Here is a 25307-nt window from a genome sequence, read left to right as displayed (position 1 = left end):
CTTTAAGCGGTAATGAACGAGATATGTACATAATACTACTCACAAAGGCATATACACAGTTTGAAAACAATATGTAGACATGAATTGATCCTTTACTAAGTAACTTGGATATCGATCTTATAATGTAATAAAGTTTGTAACATTCTATATTCTTATTGCAGTCTCACATTTTTTACTAGTATTTCTGGCAGATATAGGTTGTGATTTATTTTTTAAATGCATATAATTATTTTGATATTTTAGTTCCGTCTTGTTATGGTTTCCCAGACAACGTCTCAACGTACGAAACAACAACCAATATTGATGATAGTTGCTCGTGTCCGACAAATGAAGAATATGATCTTAGGTAAAAATGATAGCCCATTTACTTACATGTATATTAAAACAGTATAGATCTGCATAAAATTTGAAACGATTGAATTTTTTTTTCAGATATCTTTTGATCTTAATTTGGGCATCAATTTCAACTGTTCTTATTTCCATCTCCTTCTTAATTGTGTTAACGTTGTACAATAGAATGCGAAATGGTAAGTGAATTAAATGAAGAATATCAGTAATGTAAAAAATGCAATTTTTTTTTAAATTGATAATGAACTATAGATTTAATTTAATGAAACTTTCAGAGAATCTTTATTACATATTGCCATTGTGACTTACTAGTTCATTTTTTTATTCGACACGTATTTTAGGTTTCCCATAGCAAAACATGCACATTGCCATTATATGTTTACCTATGACGTCACATATAGAAACTTCTGGATAACATTTGATATGACGAGTTATTCCTCTTTACACATTACCGTAAAACAATATATATATATATATATATATATATATATATATATATATATATATTAGTGAGCTCATTGCTCACAGTACCTCTAGTTTCTCTAGATAACTTTGGGACCTCATATCCTGTTCATTTTTGCAATGTATTTTGCTCAAATTTTCAGAGTACTTTATTACAAAACTCTATATCAGAATGCTTAAATACCTTTTTTAAAAAAAAAAGCTCTACCTTCATTCCATTTAAATGAAAACTTGGTAGCCTTCGTTATCAGACAAAGGCTCCGAGACGACAAAAATGGAGCAGTATTTCTAATGAATTTAAATAATACAAGCAATGAAATTGTGCACATCGGTTCCTCTTTTTGGGAGTTGAACTATGTTCAATCTCCCATGGTCATCAGGCATTTAACATACGCAGTAATTTATGTTGATTATATAGAGCTGAAAGAGTGGCTACTGTTTCGGCCGATTTACTCCGATGATATTCAACAGAAAAAACATGCATAAACATCCACCACAAATATTTCAAGTCATTTTCTCCTGAATTGATCTAATGGTTTTCATAATTTGAATTGTAAGTAAATGTGATGATAACGTAATCTTATTTGAATAATAGATTTCGTTCAAAGTAAAAACTAAATTATAAAGAATCTCAAAAGTTTTTCGTTATGGCACTTATTTTTAGTGAAGCGTCACACACTGAAAGAGATACGAACGACAACTCTACATACTGACAGCAAGTGGTAAATCTAGTCTTCCCGACACCCGACGGTCCCAGAATTTTTAGCAATTTCTTTTTTACCTGTGCACAGAATTTATTCAAACTTTTCATGAACATTTTCTTGGTTTAAATGAATTCATTAATGAATACAAACTTTAGGAAACATGCGTATTTATTACTAAATCAGCAGTGAATTATAGAAATGATCAACCCCCTCTAATATGAATATAATGGCAGTGTCCATGTTTTGCAACGGGAACCTAAAATATGTGTAGGAAGAAAACGTAATAGATGGTGCACAACGGCAATATGTAATCAAACTTCTATGAAAATTACGTTCAGTGGTTAAGTGGAGTTGCGGATAAGAGATGGATATACCTAAAGCGTAACAAACAGATGGACGGAAATCCCGATAAATAAATACATGTACCCTCCCGCTTTTCAAGCAGGGGCATTCAATTTCTTAAAAAGTAGGTCAGACTCCAAGGTCAAGGTCAAAGGGTCAAAGTTGTTGTTATCAAATGAAAGGTCTTGTCATAAGGATCAAATATATAAAGTTTGAAAGGAACTAGCCCTAAGTCTTCAAAAGTTATGGTCAAGTTCGCTTTTTTAAAGTAGGTCAATCTCAAAGGTCAAGGTCAAAGGATCAAGGATCTTCATATCCAATGAAGGGTCTTTTCACAAGGATAACATATATGAAGTATAAATGCCCTATCTCTTACTGTTCAAAAGTTATGGCCAAGGTTATAGTTTTTCACAAGTACAAAAATCTACAAGGTCAAGGTCAAAGGGTCAAGATTGTTGGTATCCAGTGAAAGGTCTTTTAACAAACATTAAATATGTGAAGTAAAAAAGTCCTGGTATCTACTGTTCAACAGATATAGCCAAAGTAAAATTTTAACATTTTCATGTAAAAGTGGGTCAAACTCCAAGGTCAAGATCAAATTTGGTGGTACCCAAAGAAAGGTTTTGTCACAATGAATACACGGATGAAATATGAAAGTCATAGCTTCACTTAATCAAAAGTTATGGGTAAGGTTAAAGTTTTTGCGGACAAACAGACAAACAGAGAGACAGACAGACACGAGAAAAAACTATATACCCCCGAACCTTCGTTTACGGGGACATAAAATATTTTCATGTCATTCACTCGTTACCAGTTTCCGATACCTCGCTGTGCATGCTGTATTGCTATGAGTTCAAATCGGATAATCTTACTATCCAACGCTTAGTTGGTTAGTACCATTTGTCCAGTTATAAAATCCTTGTATCAATAGATATTGGTGTTTTTCCCGGCAGCAATATGTTTCTGATAAATTCCAAGTATATTTTGCTCGTTTTTACAAAACTATTGTTTTTATTGTATTTTAATTTATATAACATCATTTGTAGATAAACTATTTAATCAAATAAACCGTTTATTACAATATTTATAATTATTTCTTGATTAAAACAATGTAGCAAAGGGACGTGATGTTCTAGAAGCTTCCGTCAATATTGAGATCGGTGTTTTTACACTTTTTTCTTTTTTGTTGTTTACCACAACTTATTTCTTTTATATCAATTGAATCGAGTTTTGATTGAATAATTCAGAGATAACATTTTATGAAATAAATAATAGATTGTTTGTTTTCAGTTTCATTAAAATTTGTCAGTAGCTTAGATCCGCCAACCGGAAACGCCACAATACTCACGTTGATGCTATTTCATGACTGTTTTCAGAAAATTGAAGTAGACTTTAATTAATTTTATGTACGATACTTACTATCCGAGTGAAATCTAAATATAGTTTATGGACATCATTTTGTATGTAGTGTAGTATTAGAGGGGTAAGTAAAGACTCTTGTGCACCCATTTCGGAGTTTATTTGCAAAATTTATTAATTCATAAGTATAGATGTTGTTTCACATAAAGATATTATAGGCATTCTCCAAAAACTGATTGACTGAATATAATATAACTCAAACAAATTCCTTGCAAATTAAAAAAAAACCCTCATTTGAATTTATAAAGAAAAATGCTTAATATGAATCTTCCCCAATTTTAACCAAATATCGCTTTTTTCCCAAATGAAAAGGCCCAATCCCTTGTTTTTAAGACCTAAAAAAACCCTGCTATATATTTGTTAGTTTGGTTATTTGAATGTGTGTTCACAAAAAAGTAAACCTGCACATAACATTTAATTGTTGAATGGCTTACATATTTCGTAAGAATATTCCTTATGACAAATTTTTCTTTGGTACCATTCAATTATACCCTGCCTTTAGATTCTGACCTAGATTTGCAAAATCCTTATTAAAAAATCTTCCTTTAGATACCATAAACTTTGATCTGTTGCCTTTGTGTTTGACCGACTTAAAAAAAAACATAAACATTGATCAAAACTTTAGAACAATAATGGCTTGAGCCTTCATTTTTGGCATATGTAATTTTCGTGACAAGACCTTCCTTCAGATACAAAAATTTTTATCTTCTCCCTTAACCTTGAAGATTCACTTACTTAACCAAAACTTTTAAACATGCTGTGCTTCGGCCTTCAAATTTCACAATGTATGTCTTTTTTTGTTGAGAAGATCTTACTTTTGGGTACCAACGTATGTTTTGCATTTGAGAAAGATTAATTTTACTTTTAATTCACCAATTAAACAATCTTGTTTTGCTAGGATTATTTACTGAAAATTCTGGACGGAGTGAAACAGACCAACTTAGTCAATTAAGTAATATGAATACCGATTCTCTAAACGAAGAAGTACATTTTCGAAAAAGGGTCAACAAAACTAAAAAGAAAGGTATTGATACTAATAACTTACACTTATCTGTCATGTATGATTAATTTGGTCGATAAACGTAGAAAATATTGATTATTTGCAATTATTAAAGATTAACTATTTCTTTTGCAGACAGCCAAACAAGTGGAAAAAATGAATTTGGTTCGAGTAAGTTTATGATAAATCGATAACGTGTTGACATAAAAAGCATATTTTTTTTTGTCAATAAGTAAAAAACAACATGCAGGGGTTATCAAAAGGTTTGTGGACTTATGCGATATTAAACTAATTCTGTTACATTCAAAGTTTACATTTAAGTTTAATAAACTTATCTATAACTATATAAAGTTTGAACTTTATATTTAAACTTTTAATGTATCATTACTATGTAGTCGATGATTATGAAATTATAAGGAACATCAAACGCAGACGTTAGAGAAATGTTGAAAATATCAGCCTGATACATGAAAAAGTTACTATATTCTCATTGAATAGAAAAGGTAGAATATGATTAAACGGCGCCGTAGTTGTTAAGTTTCATGATTACTGTCATCGTCATTATCTATCTCCACTCCCTTTGCCTCAAAACACTTATCCTAATAATATTTCTTATAATGAAATAGAAACTTTTCGTTGTTGTTTTTTCACTGTACAATGTCATGGATAGCTGATTTCAACGCATTAATATTTTAAACGGATCTAAATAGGGAAAAAATACTCGTTTGATTATTTCATCAAAATTTACCTGTCGGAGATCAATGTCTACCACACATGATCAACGTTATTTTTTGAGGTGGCAGACTTTAGATGATATATATGTCACAAAAACTGTAGTCTCTTCTTTCAATGAAACTGCTTTGTAATTTTAAAAAAATCCCCTAGATGCATTTTTATTTCTCTGTAGGCCGTTCAAACATTGAGGAGGTTTATGCTTGAGGTAAAACGTTATAAAATGTTGGAAAATGACATCCTCCTCTTTTTTACGTCATTTTAACTACTTGTTATTTGGACACTAAATATAAAATTTAGGAGAAAATTTCTTGGAATCTACGGAACAACTGTATCATATCGAATGGATAAATTAATGATTTTAAATTAATTAATTTCGGATGATATCAAATTAGTTTTTTCTCAGTTGCACTCAGGTAGAAAATGTGTCATATTCGAGGTTGCGCCTCCTTGATTAAATTGTTAACAAACGCAGGTATGTTAAGGAAGCATATAAGTAATTTTTCGGGAAATTCAGACTTTTTAAAGAAAATTTAGTTTGATAATTTACCAAAACCACTTATAAGCGTAAACTCTTATTATCTATTGCATAAAGATAAAAGAGTGTCTAACGCAACGACTTGCAGCACCACCACAGCATCACGTGACTTCTATTAATAGCGAAATTTTCCTTAATAAAAAAGCTAACAGAACAACAATACCCCGGAGTTTAATAATTTCTTTGAGTAAATAATGTAGTTGAAAAACATCTATTTTGCCTAAAAAGTGCTGCTAGAATCCCATTGTCCCGTCAGTAATATAATTATTCCACACATTCGCACGAAACTTCCCCGATGTTTTGATTTTTTTTTACCTTTGAACCGAGATTTTTTGTAAAACCATGCTTAACTCGGGATTCTAGCAGCACTTTCCAAGTATTATAGGATGCAAACTTTCCATCTGTACAAATTTTATGTTTTGAAATATACAGCTTATTGTTGTTCTGTTGCATTATTTTTGTCACAATTGACAGAGGAAAGGCCGACCGGGATACGCATATAGCTGACTGTCTTCGATAGAGAATATAATCAATAAATATAGATTAGCATACCTGTTTTATTAACTGAACTCCATATAAATTTCACAAAATACTCACGATATTTGATTTCAAACTCCATTTTACGTATCTTTGTTCAAGCTGTCATAGCCAAATTCTCTTTACACGACATGATCAATTCCCGATCAATTACCAAGTTACATGATGTACACATATGACGTCATCGGTGGTGGATTTTAATCAAAATGACAGAATACATCATAACGAAATAAGAACATTTTATCTTTGTGAATGTTTACACGTATCTACTCATTTTCTAGAGTTAATGTGCATTTCTAAATACCAATATTACAAAAAACTTGAGTTCTAAAATTGACGTCATCTCGCCTACTATTACGTCATAATGTAGCACTGATTTAGTAAAGGTAGAATATTTTGTATGCTTCCTTATTTCCCCTGCGAAGTGAACAATGTGTAGAATAATAAAAAAACTAACGATTTGTTGATTATTCTACACATAGAAAAGACAATGCTTATTCGAAGTAAAAAACAAGAATCCCATGGGTCACATCGCTTACCTGAGTAACTTGGGTGATGCAGTTCTTTATCAGATTTTCCCTCTTTTTATACCTTTTGTGGTCCCCTACCCCCTACCCTGTCACGATTTTAATACTTTATAATATACACAACCCTAAAATGCTTCCTTTTAAGTTTCAGCTCTCCTAACCAAGTGGTTCTAGAGAAGATTTTTAAATTTTTTCCATATATTTCTTTGTTAAACTTGGATTTCATATCGTGGCCCAACCCTACCCCTGGGCGTCATGATTCTAACAATTCAGAATTTTCACTACATGTAACTAAGGATGCTCCCAAATAAGATTGAGTTTTCCTGGCCCATTGGTTCTTGAGAAGACGATTTTTTAATGACCCCATTTATTGTAAGAGAAACTGGCCCTTTATTTTTACAATTTAAACCCCCCTTACCAAAAGGATTCTTTGTACCAAATTTGGTTAAAATTGGCCCAGTGATTTTTTAGAAGAAGTCGAAAGTGTAAGAAGTTTACAGACTGACGGACAGACAAACGGACGATAGACAAAATGTAATTAGAAAATTTCACTTGAGCCTTCGGATCAGGTGAGCTTAAAATCATTCATGTACCTCAAGCTGATTTCATTTCATGGCACTAGTCTACAAACCTTTTGTACCCTTCGTACATTTTATAACTTCTACCACCTTGATTCAATATACATACTTATGAGAATGCCCAGTACAATTAGAATTCAAGAAATCAATATGCAACGCTAAAAGTTTGATAACGAAGAATATATTGCGTTTGCTATGGTGTAGAATCACATTGTGAACCCTTTGACCTCTATAAGCCCAATTATTTATAAGGTTAATGAAGTTGATCTGACTAATGTAAATTATATGAATCTTCACATGGACCATCAGTGGAAAAATACACTATCAATAAATCGCCATTCACATTTTGTTTCATATATTTTATTCCTAGATGCACGAGAGGAAGGAGCGCAAGAATATATACAACTATTTCCGAAACAAAACTCTGCTATAACTCTAACTGATACTTACAGCATCAACCATATTGCATGTATTTCGGGTGAAATAGCTTGGTTAAGTAACAGAAAAAAGGTAATGAAAATTAATTTAAAGGGTCGTATACTAGACACTTACATCATTGATGACACCAGGGCAAGCGCATCCCACACCGTTGACGTAAATGGAGATCTTTTTTTTATAAAAGACAATGATATACACCGCGTTTCTTCAGATGGAATGACGAAAACTTTTCTGACACCAGCATGGAATGTGCTGAGTATTTATTCTTCCCATATAAGTGATGACTTAATTCTTGGAACTTATATTATCGATGAAAACCACTTTAAAGCAAAGTTGTTGAAATACAGTAAAAATAGAGAACTTCTACAATCTATACAGTACCACCAAGGAAAAAGTTTATACTCATTTCCCTTATTCATATCAGAAAATACAAATAGAGATATTTGCACAACGGATATAGAGAAGTGTGTTGTTACTGTTGTAGATGGTTCAGGAGTGTTTCGATTTCGTTATTACGGTCATTCCACAGAAAAGGGATTCTTTCCTACAGGAATTTGCAATAATATCTATGGGCAAATTATTGTTTGCAATCGTCACTACGCCAATCCCAGTGTTCATCTTCTTAGCAGTAATGGAGATATTGCATTAATTATCTTAACAAAAAATGCAAATGGAATCAATGATCCATATGGGGTATATGCAGACGACGAAGGGAATCTTTACCTGGGACAACATGGTAGTAATACTGTTATGGTGTATAGATACCTTCAGTAACTTTCCTCTTTTTTGGTCATATGCAGCCGAATTGTAAGTGCACCACCTTTTGATTGGATTCTAGGACAACACAAATTTTATCGTTCAAGAACTTTGGGCCGTTATGCAAGACCACAATTAGTCATTATTTAAGCACCCCAGATAGTACAGACGTCAATGTAATCAAGTTATCAAACCCTGAACAGAGGAATTCGATGGAAACGTAGGAAAAAAAGATATATATACTGAAAGGAAAAAGAAACGCAGGGTAGCATAATTGTCGATAAAAATTTGACTACATGACCGAAAATTACGAAAATTGGTCAGATGGGAAATTTAGTTACTGTGCATCAAAATCAGTATTCTGAATTACTCAACAGTAAAATTTATGACGTCACGTAGGGAAAATGTTAAAAAGACCCAAAAAGTTGGCAATTTGATAATGTCGTGTTTTTGTCCACAAATCTTGTTGCATTATTTGATGCATACATGTATTAGGTATGCACATCGTTTTTAATATTAAGAGACGTCATGAATTTATTGCAATCTTGGCACAGTTAACGGAAGTTTAATAGGGTCTTGTTTTCGAATTGCCTAATTAATGAAGAACGCAACAACAGTTTACTACGCAGTCTCTTGTAAATTTACTCCCATAAAACTTTTTTAGCCGTTGTCAGAGAGGATCTGGAATGGATTTAAATCAACCGTGACAATGACGTTAACGCGAAACAGAGCCATGTTACTTGCGGGTTATTCGTACTGCCATCTCATACATCGCCACATTACTACCACAAAAACAGCCATTTATAAGTGTACACAATTATAATCATTACACTCATACGAAATTTGAAAGGAAAAAAATCCGCAATTTGGTTTTTGAGCCACTCAACTTACTGTTGTATTCCTCTCACTGGCGCATGCGCGCGCTGTTTAACTTTTTTTCGTTACGTTTTGGTTATTTTTGATTACCTATGCTAAATAGAGCCAGGGTTTGAAAGATTAACATTCTGATGAAATTCCATGCAAAGGAGAAATAAGACTCTGACAGATGCACAAGATGGACATTGAAGATATTGAGAGTTTTCGATTTTCCCTTTTAGGGGGTATCGTCATTTGAGCTTCAATAACTCGTGAATAATTACACAAAATCATATGAGAATTTGGTTTTATCTTTTTTAAAGATGACTTTAAAAGTTAGATAGAAAAATTTTCGGAGAATTCTACCATATCATTCATTATTATTTCTTATTATTATTTCTGTTAATTGCTACAATGTATACAATGTTTATAGTAGACCATATGTATATATGTTTGTTTTACTTTGGCAATTTTTCATAATGTTTTATTAGGAGAGGACTATCTAAGTTACAGAACTTGTGTCCGATCCTTTTGACTTTGTCAATAAAATATGTTCAATTCATTATTTCTCTTCCATGTAAAAAGCAATAATATACAATCACAAAACACAAGCAATACGAATGAATAATCTAAAACCAAATAAGTCACCATTATGAAATGTCTTGAAAATATTATAAAAAATATTATAAAAAAGTATAACCACTATATGTTGCTTTTAAAAAACTGTATTTACAATAAAGCATGAAAAAATGTCATTAAATGTATGGAACTAAGCCTTTGAAAAGGTTGACCTCGGAATTTGTTTTCTTTTCTTTTTGCAGTGTCCTTAATTAAAACTGTATTGAAATAAATTTTATTATTATTTTTTCTTAGAATTATACAGTGAATCTGATTAGTTAAGGGCATTTCACGTGAGGTGAGACAATTCGATATGTCTCCTTTACGCACAGGATGACACAGTTGTCACCTTTCAGATGGCCTTGACGTAGTAAAAGTAAGCATGTAGGACTACAACTGTATTATGGCCCTGTGAATGAGAAAAAAGTGGATTAAGCGATAAACTCTTATTTATAATTAATGATGTATACATGACTTGTACAACTGCTAAATATACAGGATCGGTAAACAATAAATTCTAACAAAAACGTCAAAATTTTATGTTGACATATTTTAAATGTATGGAATCGAAGCAGAGTATGAAAGCACAAGAGGTTTAATTGCTATTTTCTACTTTATCTTATTGATAATTGTAATGCTCAGGGATAGCAGAAAATTATAGCTAACCTAATAAGCTCTTGAGTAGCACAGCAGCTCTTTAAATTTGTAAGATATAAAAATTGTACGCAATATAATCAATGTCAATTCCATCAGACCTGTGCAAAATCCATGAACTCAATATATAATCAAGATTAATTAACGTTTCAAAAATATAATTCATTTATTCAATAACATACAATTATATATATTAAACGATAGATAAAATATTCTCTCACACATCACACTCATTCATAATTAAATCAATTTAATGTAATCAGAATTAAAATTATGTATCACTAGAACTACTCAAAAACCTCCCAAAATAAAGGGACTGGATAAAGGAGAATAACTCTTTACATAATCCGTAATGAAACATTTTATTTAATGTAAACAGGATTTAATAAACACCATTTGTGAACGGAGTTAAATTAATCAATTGTTCACTACGGTTACCTATATGAAATAAATATGTTTACAGATTCTTAAAATTACAAGAGTGAACATACAATTAAATTACTGTTTTGTTCACATGGTTATCCCTACTCTAAGTATAAATAAAACAACTAGACCACAGTGCATATCACAGTTTATTTACTGCCTTGATATAAGTATGGTTAATATTTACTTAGTCCTTTGTCAAAAATTCTAAACAGAAAAAATATGACTGAAATAAAATAATCAAAGGTTTACTTGAAATTATTAAATTTTCTCCAAATCAATCTATAAAGATTTCCCAATCAAAAATAAACTAAAATCTCAATGAATTTCAATCAAATCAAACATCATTCTATTTCCGAAAAATATCATACTCAAGTAAATAATCACGTAAATAATAACTACAGTTAAAGCACTTCACCAGTTATTATCCCTATGATTAAAATAAATAAAAGCCTAATCCTTTACAAAAATAAAAAAAAAATTAAATTTAAAAATAAAACAGGACGTCAAAACGTAGGAACTGATCACCAAAATTCAATGGTAAAAAAGTATCTGCTACACGTCAAACCTCTGTATTTATACTTAATACCAAAACAATAGTCAAATATCGCGGCAACATTGATAATTAATCATGTGATAAAAATTGTGACATGTGATAGGATAAAACAACAAGAGGCCCACAGGCCTAATAGGTCACCTGAGCATTATGCAACAACTTTCCATTTATTGAATTTGATTCATGTTTAAAGCCAGATGCTATATGGCATTCACAATTTTTAAAGAGGCACCGTTGGTCATCATAACAATACACTTAGCAGTTGCTTAGCTTGGTTACTGAATACCCATACATAAGGTAGGGTAACAAAAATGCATTCCAACTAATCAGTAATATTCAGCAATAGGCAGTAGTGCTCCTTACACTGTGACAAGAACCCCTGACCCTAGGTCCACACATTGCAAAAATTTTAAAAAGGCACCCTTAAAATTGCCTATCAAACAATAAAAAATTGTTTTATAAATACAAAAGAGCAGATTTCAAACAATTAATCCATTTTCAGTATATAAGTATAACCCCTTCCCCCGAACACTGTCCCTGGGTCCATGAAATTCACAATTCTGCAAGATTAGGGCCATTGCTCATCATAACTATATAGGTAGTTCATTTGCTTCATACCCTAAGAGAGAGAAGAAACTTTTCAAAGATTTCATGTATTTTTACTATATAATGAATAGAGCCCCCCCCCCTCCCAACACAAGAACCCTTGACCCTAGGGTCATAAAATTCACAATTTTGGTTGAGGCACTCTTGCTGATTATAACTATGCACTTAGTTTATTTAATACCCAGGAGCAGAGATCATTTTCAAAGAATTCATGTACTTTCACTATATAATCAATATAGCCCCCCACCCCAACACCAGAACCCTTGACCCTGGAGCCATAAAATTTTGGAAAAGACACTTTTGCTCATCATAACTATGCACTTAGTTAGTTTATTTAATACCTAGGATATTTAATAACATAACTTGGGGCAGTTTACGCTTAATAAACCGCGAAGCGGTTTATAGATAAGCGTAAACTGTCCCAAGTTTTGTTATATCGGATAACATAAGTTGAAATAAGCTTCATTCCTTATAATTTTAATTTCAGTGAGACAATATTTCCTCCGGAAAAAGGTTTCAATTTGAACATTATTTCAAAAATAACGTCAAGTGCAGTAATACGTTTTTGACGTAACTCATTGTGACGTAGGCAAGTTATGTTATACAAAATATTATTTGTTCCTTAGAATGATTCATAATAGGAAATTAAATTATTCACGTTTATAACAAGCAAATTTTACAAAATATATTTTGTGGAATATTACCCAAAATTTTTTCGTTGGTTCGAGTCAAGGCTTTCACATTTCAAACTTGTAACAGGATTAGTGATCACGTTCAGGAATATCCATAGCAAATTTGTTTTTTACACTGTACTTGAATTCTGAATTCTTACTAATTAAGTAATCCCCCACCGATGAAATTGGAGAGGATTATAGGTTTCCTTTGAGTCTGTCTATCCGTCTGTCAGTTCATCCGTATGTCCCTTTGTCTGTCTGTTAGTCTATCCCTTTTGGTTTTCCGCAATTTTATCTAAATGCTTTCAAATATTGAGCTGGGTTTTTCTTTAAAGAAATTGTGCATACTAGATTAATAGCAAACGAATGTTTATTACATTTAGAGTGATATTTAAAGATCAGATATCTGGACAAGAACTACGGGTACGCCTATTCATATTGTATATAGTAAAGCCTTAAATTTATCATAAGTATGGTTTTGTATTATTATTATCATCTTTGTTGGAACTTGCAGTAAAAAATCTTACTTCAATAACCTACGTATAGTTAGAAGACAAAGAACAGTAATCAATATCAAAACCAGAAATCATCATTGATAACAAATCGTATCTTTACCTTGTACAATTTGAGAATAAACATATGGCGAACAGTATTCAAGATCAAAAGTCCATAAAACAATCCAAAATAGGAGAAGAGCAAACACGGACCTCCAAAACATCAGAGGTGGGATAATGGAGGAGTAAGCATTCCCTGCCGACCGGTCACATTCACCCTTCTCTCCTTGTCATGATCGGGATATATCGACGAAATCCGTCGACAATTCAATGTAAACATAAACTACTATTATTTTCAACTAGAGGTACTGTGAGCAATGTGCTCACTTAATGATACCCCCGCCTCTCAATTAAATATTATGGCAGTGTCCATGTTTTACTGTGGGGAATCCAAAATATGTGTCGGATCAAAAAGTAAAATAGAAAGTGCACAATGGAAAAATGTAATAAAGATTCTTTGAAAGGTTCATCATATTTCATTCAGTGGTATGATATGAGTTGCGGATAAGAGATCCTCAAGGCGTAACAGACGGACGGACGGACATACCAATAACTATATACCATCCTGCTTTATAATGGACTAACAATAAGTATGAAAACCCTCAGTCAGAATCTGACTCAATGATAAACTGTATTTGCTGACAAGGTCATTGTATTGACCACAGAACTTACGAAATTATGACTTAAAATGATACTGCTGAGATTCTTGTTTCATCAACTTCTTTGTCAATGATTATCCTCGATTTAGAAATTGTTCATACGTAGAGCATTCTCTTGCGTTTCAAATCAACTGAGATACTAGTATATAAACTGCGTATGCAAGTGATGAAGGTATATTGCTGCATAAGGAAAGTTGACGATAAAAAAATCCTAAAATCGTCACGTTTATCATAGAGCTTAGTTGTTATATTTCCGTTTACGCCCTTTTCAAATTTTTGAAATATTTTTAAATATCTTAATATGAAACAGGTGTTTCAGAATCGGTGGTATCTTTTATCACAAGCAACAGCATTTACGCAGGAATAATAAGGAAGCATACAAAATATTCTACCCTGCCTAGATCAGTGCTATATTATGACGTCATATATAGTAGGCGACATCACGTCAATTCTATAATAAAAGTTTTCGTGATATTGATATCAACATATGAAATTTACCTAAGAAAGTGAATAGATAAACATTAACAAAAATTCTCAAAGTTTTTATTTTGTTATGCCGTATCCTCCATTTGGATTAAAATCTCTCACCGAGTACATCATATGTGTACTTCAAGTAACTTGGGAATTGATCATGTCGTGTAAAGAGAATTTTGCTAAGACGGAATGTACAATGATACGTAAAATGGAGTTTAGAAGGAAATATCGTGAATTTTTTTTATATTCTTAGGGATTTCAATTAATTAAACAGGTATGCTAATTTATTTTCATCAATGATATTCTCTTTCGAAGACAGTCAGTTCTATACGTATCCCGGCCGGCCTTTCCTCTGTCATTTGTGACAAAAATACTAAAATAATGCAACAGAACAACAATAGTCTGGACATTTCAAGACATAAGATTTGTATAGATGAAAAGTTTGGCCTCTAACAAACTTGGAAAGTGCAGCTAGAATCGTGAGTTTATCATGTTTTTACGAAAATCTCGGTTCATATGTATTAAATTCAAAACATAGGGTAAGGTTGTGTCCCAATGTGAGGAATGATTATTTTGATGAAAGGACAGTGGGATTTTAGCAGCACTTTTAAGGCAAAATAGATGTTTTTCACTTTAATTATTTACTCAAAGAAATTATTAAACTCCGCGGGGTATTGTTGTTCTGTTAGCTTTTTTATTCAAGAAAATTTCGCTATAAATAGAAGTCACATGATGCCGTGGCAATTTCCCGTCTAAATTTCCCGAGAAATGACTTAATATGCTTCGATCCTTAACATACCTGCGTATCGTATCTACATATTGGAATCTACACAACATCTTTTATAGACTCTATATTTTCATAAAAGGTTGTCCGAAATTTCAGATTTTTATACAATTCATCTTTTGTCCTATTAAAAATCAGTCGATCCATGCAATGGATGACATGTGGCTTGTAGTCAATGTGGAACTTATTTGCAAAGAACTCTGGACGACGTGCCAGTAGGGGAAGATCTACAAGTCCAAAAATACAGATCGATCTGACATATTTTCCCAGACAAGGTAATGGATTTGGAGTAGGGCCTATTTGCCCAGTTTTTGAAGCGGGACAAAAATGGTTTCTTTACTGCAAAGTCAGTCTCAATGTCCCCTATATAAGAGAGAAAAATACATCTTACTCATAGAGATGAAAGAAATTTGTTGATAATAAAAAAAAGAACAATCACTGCCTAAACAACCAAATTTCAATTGTACGAAATGTTAGTTCTTTGATAAGTACTACACTTGCCTTTAAAACTCCCATGTATTATAAGGTGGGGGTTATGTATTAATGATGCAAAATAAGTTTCATCTGGAATATCTGTTTTATTAACCCAATTCAAGAAGTCTTTCGCAACGGGATTACTGATAACGTATTCCACAGATTGTCTGTTAAGAGTGACATGGATCGATCCTTTTACGGGGTGGATATTGTGTGGTGGTTTTTCTTTGATATTCCACCTTTCCTTATTTGCCCTAATATGAAATGACAAAACTCTCATCTATACTTGGAAAATCTTACGGTAGAAAAAATTTACATTATTAAAAGAACAGTTGACTCAAAGAATACCATTATTATATACTAGAAAATGTTATAATGTATAAATCTTATAAACATAAGAAATTAATCATTATGGCAATTATAAATCATATATCAGATTTTGTGTATAACTCATTGTTTTATATGGAAAAATATATCAAGTTTTAGAAGTATATATTATCATATACCTTTCCAATGTGCCCTCGGCATCATTTGAGCCATTGAGTATTTTTACTAACTCAGTTTGTGCGAAGCGGAAATTCTTGTCCTGTTAAATTTATGAAATACTTCCAACGAGAGAACTGAAGAAAGTCTTTCATACAGATCAGTTCTGGAGTTTACACACTGATCTTTCCCCACTCCACATGTATCCTCTTTGAAGCAAGGAAAACGTTTGGTAAACATTTGATGGCACATTCAAATTCGTAGAAAAATTCCCGTGAGGCCTTACTGTTGACATGGATACAATAGAAGTTTTGAGGTCGATAAATACCTCTTAAAAGAATTTCAAATTGCCTTGGGTTATCATATACAAGTATACTGTATGCTATGGGGAAAAGTTTCTCTTCCTCGGGCAAGGGGTTCACAAAATATCCTCTAATATTTATAAACTTTTCACAGTCTTCCGTTTGCTGACACAGTGATATATTGTAAGTTTCTTATTTACACTCCTTATTGTGTAAGTCTGATTAATTAGCGTAACTGTCGCTTGTGACAATTCCCATATTCTGAAGCAAAAATGCATTTCAATTCGTAAAACCGTTTTCTCCCCATTTCGACAGTCCCTTTGTTCAATTCAACGTACAGTGTAAAGCAACAATGTTAATGATAAAAAAAAACCAATGCCGTCATTTAATTTTCAATTAAAACCTAGAAAATGACGATAATTGTGTCTTTTGAAAAATTGGTAGATTAAGTGCTTTTTTGAATCCTTTTAATGTGTTATGTCTTTTTCATTCTAAAAGAAGATACACTTCAAAATGTGACGCTCCATTGTGACGCGGCGACACATCTTATGCTCCATGTTTTGAACATCTATGAAATAAATTTAAATAAACATTACTAAAAAAATTTCAATTTTAATTAGATCTTTTGATATATTTTATTTAATAATTTGACGTGTTTAAGTGTTTAAAATATATATGGATTACGTTGGGTGACCTGTGGTCTCCCCTATGATTTTACTATTTAATGTAAGGTTAAAGTATCTATTTAACAGTGTCTAACCTCGGATTTCCTTACTAATAGTGCGACTCAGAGTAAACGACATCACGTCTCTGCATTTGCAGATCTCTAATATGGAAAGGGAGGAGGGAGATCTTGTCCTCTACCACCACCTACCTCTTCATTTCGCTCCAACTTTTCAGCGATTCTTTAATACAATGAAAAAAAAATTATTTGTTAATAAATCATTTTATGTGTCATGTCTCAAGAGGCGACCACATCAGTGTAACAGTATTTAGCAAACCTCTGATTTTATTTTCTTATAAAGAAGATGTACACCCTGCATTGCGAAGAGTTGGGCTGACGTTCCCCCCCCCCCCCCCCCCTCTTTCCCTAAAGTTTACCTATCAAATTCATAATCCAATCAAAACTACATTAAGAAATTAGAAATATAACTTTCAAGGAACGTGGCCCATAAAATTAGCTAGCTTGTCAATCTGTAAACAAACAACAAGGCCTTTGATTCCGCTAGCTCTACCGTCTACCATATCTTAGCATTAAAAAATAATTCTACTACAAGAAAACTTTGTATTAAATTTACGCGATTTCCGCGATTCAGAACTCGTCGCGAAGAGAGCGGAAATTGGATTCACGCGGAAAAATCCTGATATACGGTATGCACGATATATCCTGGTGAGCTTGAGATAAAAGATACCACAGAGTCCAACACATCTGCTTCATACTTGGATATTTTACTTGAAAAAGACACAAATGGTAATCTAACAACCAAGCTATATGATAAACGTGATGACTTTAACTTTTCTATCGTCAACTTCCCTTACTTATGCAGCAATATAACTTCATCACCTGCATACGGAGTATTTATATCTCAGTTGATTCGATACGCAAGAGCATGCTCTACGTATGAACAATTTCTTAAACGAGGTAAATTATTGACAAGCAAGTTGATGAAACAAGAATATCAACAGTCTCGTTTAAAGTCATCATTTCGTAAATTCTATGGTCGATACAATGACCTTGTCAGCAAATACAATTTTTCATTGAATGAAATGCTGACTGACGTTTTTCATACCAATTGTTAGTCCATTATTTATACAATGAATTGACTACGGATTTTTTTCCGTTATTTCCTGATTATGACAAAGAGCACACGGCGGGTGTGACCGGTCAGCAGGGGATGCTCACTCCTCCATGGCACCTGATCCCACCTCTGATGTTTCGGAGGTCCGTGTTTGCTCTGCTCTTGTTTTGTATATTTGTTTGATGGACGTTGAGATTGAACACTGTTCGTTATTTCCATATCCTTATATGTACCAATTGTGATTTACCTTCGGATCGATACATATATTGTATTTGATGAAAAGCAAGTTGACTTATCCTCCAAATTCCAATTACATACATTTAGAGAGTTCGGAGAAATTTTACACTTTTTTCCCTGTCAAAAAATATCGGTATGTTCGCAATGTTCTGTTTTTTTTTTTTTTTTGGATTGTATTTGTAAATCAATTCTACGCATACCACGATTTAAAATTCTTCCCTACTTAAAACTTTCAGTGACATCGTAATAATGAATAACATAAGATTACCTTTCTCTCATTCATATACTACACTTTGTGAGCTATGAAATCCTTATTGATGTACAATATAAGACCCGGCGTGTTTCCATAATCTTTATGCGGATAACAGAGGTAACAATAAGTTTATTTTACCAGAGATCACTTTAATTTATTCAGTACATCAGTAGGGGAACCAGAGGCCACCTTACATTTTACAAAGTTAGGGGACCAGAGATTACCTTATATGTACATCATTAGGGGACCGGAGGTTGCCTTATATTGTTCATCAATAGGGGAACAGAGGTCACCTTATAATGTACATCATTAGGGGACCAGAGGTCACCTTATATTGAATATCAGTAGGGGGACCAATGGACATCTTATATTGTTCATCAGTAGGGACACCAGAGGTCATTTTCTATTGTACATCATTAGGGGCACCAGAGGTCACATTTTATTGTACATCAGTAGGGGGACCAGATGTCATCTTATATTGTACATCAATAGGGGAACAAGAGGTCACCTTACATTTTACATCATTAGGGGACCGGAGGTCAACTCATAATATTCATCAATAGGGGGACCAAAAGTCACCTTATATTGTACATCAATAGGGGGACCAGAAGTCACCTTATGTGTACATATATTGTACATAATTAGGGGTACCAAAGGTCAACTTATGTTGTACATCATTAGGGGACCAAAGGGAGACCAGTGGTCCCAATCGTTGGTCATTTTTAAGAAAACCAGACATAAAATAAAATTTATATGAATGCAGATATAAGACATCAACGATTCTAGACTAAGAGAAATCTCAAAAGAAAATAAGGGGATGACTGCTTGATGATTGCTTGATTTTAGTGAGAAAAGAAATGAGAAAAGAAGCTTTTTAAAGATTGCATCAATTATTAATCTTAATCTTAATATTAACGCATAATCCAAGCACACAACGCCAGAAAAAAACAGATAGCAATAACTCAGATGAGTTGATTCAGATTACTAAATAAGAAGTCCTTTGGCTTCCATATTTATGTGAAATATTAGTTGCCTTCTACTCTCCCTGTTGACTACGAATATGAGGTGACCTCTTGTCTTTCTTATTTATGTAAAATAAAACGTGTCTTCCAATTTTTTCATTGTTATTCTAAATAGTGTGATCATTAGGTTAAATGATGTAAAAATAAGATGACCCGTGGTCCCATTTATGATGTACAATATAAAGTGACCTCTGGTCCCCATACTAGTGATAAATATAAAGTGACCTCTTGTCCACCTAATGGTGTACAATAATAAGGTTATCTCTGGTCCCCCTACTGATGTCCAATATAAAGTGACCCTAATTCCCCTACTGATGAACAATATAAGGTGATCTTTAGTCCCTGTGATGATGTACAATATAAGGTAATTTCTGGTTCTCCTACTGATGAACAATATAAGGTGACCTCTGGTCCCCCTACTGATGTACAATGTAAGGTGACCCGGGGTCTCCCGTTGATGTTCAATATAAGTTGACCTCTGGTCCCCTATTAATGTAAAATTCAAGATGACATCTGGTCCCCCTTCTGAAATAGACTATTAGGTGACATTTGCTCCCCCTAATGATGTACATGTACAACATAAGGTGCACGTGACCTCAGGTCTCTTTTCTGATGTACAATATAAGAAGACCTGTGACCTACTGGTGTACAATACAATGTAAAGTGACCACTGGTCCCCTTAATATGTACAATACAAGGTGTCCTCTGGTCTCCTTATTGATGTACAATACATGTATAATATTTAACGTAGTATGGTTCCGCCCCCGCCACTTCGTTTTTGAAAAACGAAGTGGCAAGGGCTTGAACCAGACTTTATTTCCTGTGTCGTTTAGCGTAGATTAGGTGGATTGAAAATGAATTTTAAACTAGAATTATTTGAATTTCAATCCAATATTTTCTCGGCCGTCCGCATCGATTGTTTTCGCCCATTACATCGTCTATCATTGAACTTTTTGATTGTAACAGATAGAAGTGACGTAAACTGCATATTTCCAATTTTGTCACTTAATGTTTTGCGGATTTATTTTTCTTTAATGTATGATTTTTTTCTTTGATAAAAATGCTTCCTTTTAAACCACAATCACTTGCAAAATGTGCCTGGCCTTCTGTTTATGACAGATTTTTCAATTAAATGTAATCGCATTTGAACATATAAACTCTAATGATTTTTTAAGCGTACACGCACTTTCTGATAAATAAAGGTATTAAGGTTCATAAACCCTCTGCTCACTTATATTAATTTTTTCTTTAACTTTTATGATTTTCCAAAGGAAATGTATATTCTGTATAAAAAACAAACATTTATGGCATGGCTTGCGGTGCAATATTTGACAAAAGAGGCACTTCAACTTAACTAGACAAATATATAAGGGAATAATAGACAATTGTGCCATTATACAGCATTAATGTCAAATGATAGTATTTATGCAATCATGTGTTTTGTGGTACCAGAGTTTTTGCAAACGTGGTTTGCCTTTTTGCGTCTGTTTTTATTTTTGAACGCCAACATTTTCCTTGTAATGTATATATGTTATACAATTCTTTCTGTTATTTCGTACATTATTTTGACATGTAACTGGGGAGATCATTATACAACTTTACTTGTTTACCTAATCAAATATTTGTATAAGGTTTTTTTGATTTCCTAATTTATTGTATTTTTTAATACTCATTGTCATTTTCAATAAATGACAATTCACACAAATATGAAGTTGTGATTTTTATCCAGGAGGAAAGTGGAAGGTTTATTTAGATCTCAATAATATGTGAACAAGCAGGTATTACATAATACAACATTATTGTCAAATAATAGCAATTATATGTTTTGTGGTACCAGAGTTTTTGTTTTCTTTACATCAAAATATATCATATGTAATGTGTATTTGGCGTCTATGAGAATGACCAAACCGGTGTATATCAACCAATCAGAAGCGTGTATTTTTTTGTGTCTCAGAATAGCGCCACTTCACTGATTTTAGAAGGAAAACAAAAACACGTTAAATTTTTCTACTTAAGAAAATGACCACCGCCTTCCCCAGCTTTCACCATCAGTCAAATATCAAACATTCATTTTATGTTAAAACAATGATTGTTTATGTTATGTTATTTATTAAAACACAACAGTGGGTTGTGTGGGGGGTTTCTGTTTTTATTTTTGAACGCCAACTGTATATATGTTTTACAATTTTTTCTGTTATTTCGTACATTATTTTGACATGTAACAGGGGATATCAATATACAACTTTACTTGTTTATGTAATCGAATATTTGTATAAGGTTTTTTATCTCCCCATTTATTGTATTTTTATACTCATTGTCATTTTCAATAAATGACAATTCACACAAATATGGAGTTGTGATTTTTATCAAGGAGGAAATGGTAGGTTTTACTTAGATCTCAAAAATATGTTAACAAGCAGGTATTACATATAGAGTTATATCTCTTATCAGAGTATCAAAGTACCTTAATATAGAATCATTTACAAGTTTTCGTCGCCCGTTTTCTTACAAAACAATTACATGTAACTGAAACAATAAGGATTGCTTCAAATCAACAAGTTAAATTATTTATACTGCTAATGAAGCTTTTACATGTAGCAACTTGTCATTTCGGTCATCGCCTTCTTATAATTTCTAAGACTATCTAGTTCATATTAAAACTTAATTATCTTCCATTTGCAACAGAAACATCAGATATTTATAGAAATCCATCATTGGATTTATCACTCGTTTCATGCAACATGATCTATCGACAGAAGTTTTTTTTAAAGAAAATGGCGTTTGAAACTACTAAAGAAAAATCAATTAGTATAAAAATTACAGTATGTGTTTATTATTCAAAATCTTCAATACGATACTTAAACTTATTTATTTCAATGTGATAAATTGTAACTAGAATCTCGAGAAGAACAAAGAAATGGATTATTTTATAGACATTTTCATTTCCAGAAGAATGGGAGCTTTTCAATCGGCGATATAAACGTTTTACCAACAGTCGATCGATGATTTGAAACAAAAGGTCTAAAAATATGAGATACAAATTTCAACAATAAAAAGGTAAATAACGTAAATGACATTCGTTTTATAAATACATGTTCTATCACAAAATATTTAACAATAATACTGAGTGATGGGTTAAATTTAAAGTTTAAAATGAATTTTGTATTTTGATAGTTATTCACCTTTACAGGTGTATGTATGCGTGAACATGTTTACTTGCCACAAACATCGGTCAAGGTTACGAATGTACTTCGATTGGCGTCGTCCATTAAAAGGGTAGGTAAATATATATACCTGGATTTATTATTATTACCATGTTGTTTAAATTTGATCACTAAAGATCTCTTTACTCTCCGAGAAGCACAACTTATAAACAAACGTATGTGTGTATTTTTTCGAAAAAATCTACTTTCGTTTTTAAATAAGAAAACATACGTTATTTGCTTCCCTCATTCTTACCTTTCATTATATTTCAAAATAGTATGATTATGTCAAAATTGCCCATGTCGATATTTCAAAACAAATATATTTCAGATGAAATAAATTTCATGGTAAAAACATGATGTTCGTACGTCGATGGTGATATGAATACAGTACCTAAACTCAAAACGTACATTTATGTTAAATTACTTGAAATACACTCTACATATTTCCAAACAAAAAACAACAAGGAAAAAACTTTGATTTAAAAAAAAATGTGTTCCCATAATACTATTTCATTAAAACAGTAAGGTCAAATGCACTTTTGATATGGTGCTTTTTCCATTTGCATTATTTCAATTACATGTATATTTTTTTTACTCACCTGAGCCGAAGGCTCTAGTGATCTTTTCTGTTACATTTTGTCTGGCGTTCGTCTGTCTAGCAGTGCGTCTGTCTGTAAACTTTTCATATGTTCAACTCTTCTCAAGAACCACTGGGCCAATTTCAACCAAAATTGCCTCAAAGAATTCTTTGGTGTAGGCAATTTAAGTTTGTTCAAATGAAGAGCCACTCCCTAAATCAAGGGTAGATAATTGCGAATAAGTGAAAATTTGATGGCACCTTTAAAAAATTTTATTTTCAAGAACTGCTATGTCATAAAAAATGAAACTTATGGGAAACATCTTACCTTAGGTGCATATTCAAGTTAGTTCAAATCATGACCGCGGGGGTACTGGTAGGGCAGGACCAAAAATGGACGAACACACTCATATAAATATACAGGAAAATTCTTTAAAATCTTCTCAAGAATAGCAAAGCCATAATTGATAATATTTATATGGAAACATCCTGAGGTTGTGTAGATTAAACTTTGTTTAAATCATACCGCCGGGGAGGGCGTGACCACAATGGCCAATCAAGGTTTTACATAGACATACATGAATATAGGAAAATTCTTTAAAAAACTTCTTCTCAAGAATGGCAAAGCCATGATTGGTCATGGGACTACTTTTGGATTTAAATTTTCTAATAATAAAACCAATTTCTAATTTTTTTAAATGCCTAAAAGCTTAGGTGAGGATGTGGTCCATGGGCCTCTTGTTTTTTTTTTTTTTTTTTACAAAAATGCATACATGTCAAGTTTTAAAAAGGTTTCAAATAAGAATCTTTGGATGTTTTATTGAAAGAAATATATCAAAAAAAATATATATATATATATATATATATATATATATATATATATATATATATATAAAAATATATATATATATATATATATATATATATATTTATATATATATTCTTTCTATATATATCTATAAATTTAAGGAATAACTGTCTTATTATTCGAATTCATGATGTGATCAATTGATTGGCTTGTGTGATAATTTGCAAAACCCAAGGCGTTTATATAAAATTATCACACAACCCAAAACCATAGATCATCTTCATAAATTTAAAAAATCTGACAGTTATTCCATAAATTTTAAAACCCCAAAGGTCCGATGGTGACCCAAAGTCCATGGTTCGCCAAACCCCGATGGTCTGCGCCAATCCCCGATGGTTTGGGTTGTTACGGACGCCAAAGTCCGATGGTCACGCCAATGTCCGATAGCTCGTTTCCTATGAGACACGTTGCGCTAAAGTACGATGGTGTGACACCCCAAAAGTCCGATGGTGCGGAGAAACAATCAGCGTTTATGACGTCACAAAATCCGACGCAACCCTTAGCCTTGCCTGCATGCAAAAGCCATCATTTCTAAATTCGTCCTCGAATACAATTTTATTGATTTTGCTTATTGCTTGCACCTTCCAGATATATTAGGATTAGTCCTAGCTTGAATAGGGTTATTCCTTGCATTGCAAACAAAGAAATTTTGGGTTAGTCCTCGCACACTAGTCGAGTGATTTGGGTTAGTATGCAAACACCCAAGATATCGCTTAAAGTTGATAAACATTTTTTGAGCGTTTAGGGTTAGTTTCGCACCAATCTGGGGAAAAGGGTTAGTTTTCGCATTTATTTGTTTAGTTATACTTATTTTTAAGACCTTGGCATGGCGCAGCATTGATGTTTTG

At 32.5% G+C, this 25307-nt stretch overlaps 1 protein-coding gene and 1 pseudogene across 1 annotated transcript; one reads left to right on the top strand and one right to left on the bottom strand.

Moving 5' to 3' along the window:
• Window positions 1-249: 249 nt before the first annotated feature.
• On the top strand, window positions 250-8705 carry LOC134269046 (uncharacterized). The gene is made up of 5 exons (XM_062751268.1): window positions 250-346; window positions 433-527; window positions 4174-4299; window positions 4411-4446; window positions 7558-8705. Exons 2-5 carry the CDS (start codon window positions 518-520, stop codon window positions 8397-8399), a joined length of 1014 nt encoding a protein of 337 aa, XP_062607252.1. The 5' UTR covers window positions 250-346; window positions 433-517; the 3' UTR covers window positions 8400-8705.
• A 6575-nt stretch (window positions 8706-15280) lies between these two features.
• Window positions 15281-17300, bottom strand: LOC134269045 (beta-1,3-galactosyl-O-glycosyl-glycoprotein beta-1,6-N-acetylglucosaminyltransferase-like; annotated as a pseudogene).
• Window positions 17301-25307: the final 8007 nt, after the last annotated feature.

This window comes from Saccostrea cucullata, unplaced genomic scaffold, assembly GCF_032062105.1.
Source record: "Saccostrea cucullata isolate Sc308-1 unplaced genomic scaffold, CSIRO_AGI_Scuc_v1 ctg9294, whole genome shotgun sequence".
Taxonomy (NCBI): domain Eukaryota; kingdom Metazoa; phylum Mollusca; class Bivalvia; order Ostreida; family Ostreidae; genus Saccostrea; species Saccostrea cuccullata.
This window is presented reverse-complemented; position numbering and strand designations above follow the sequence as displayed.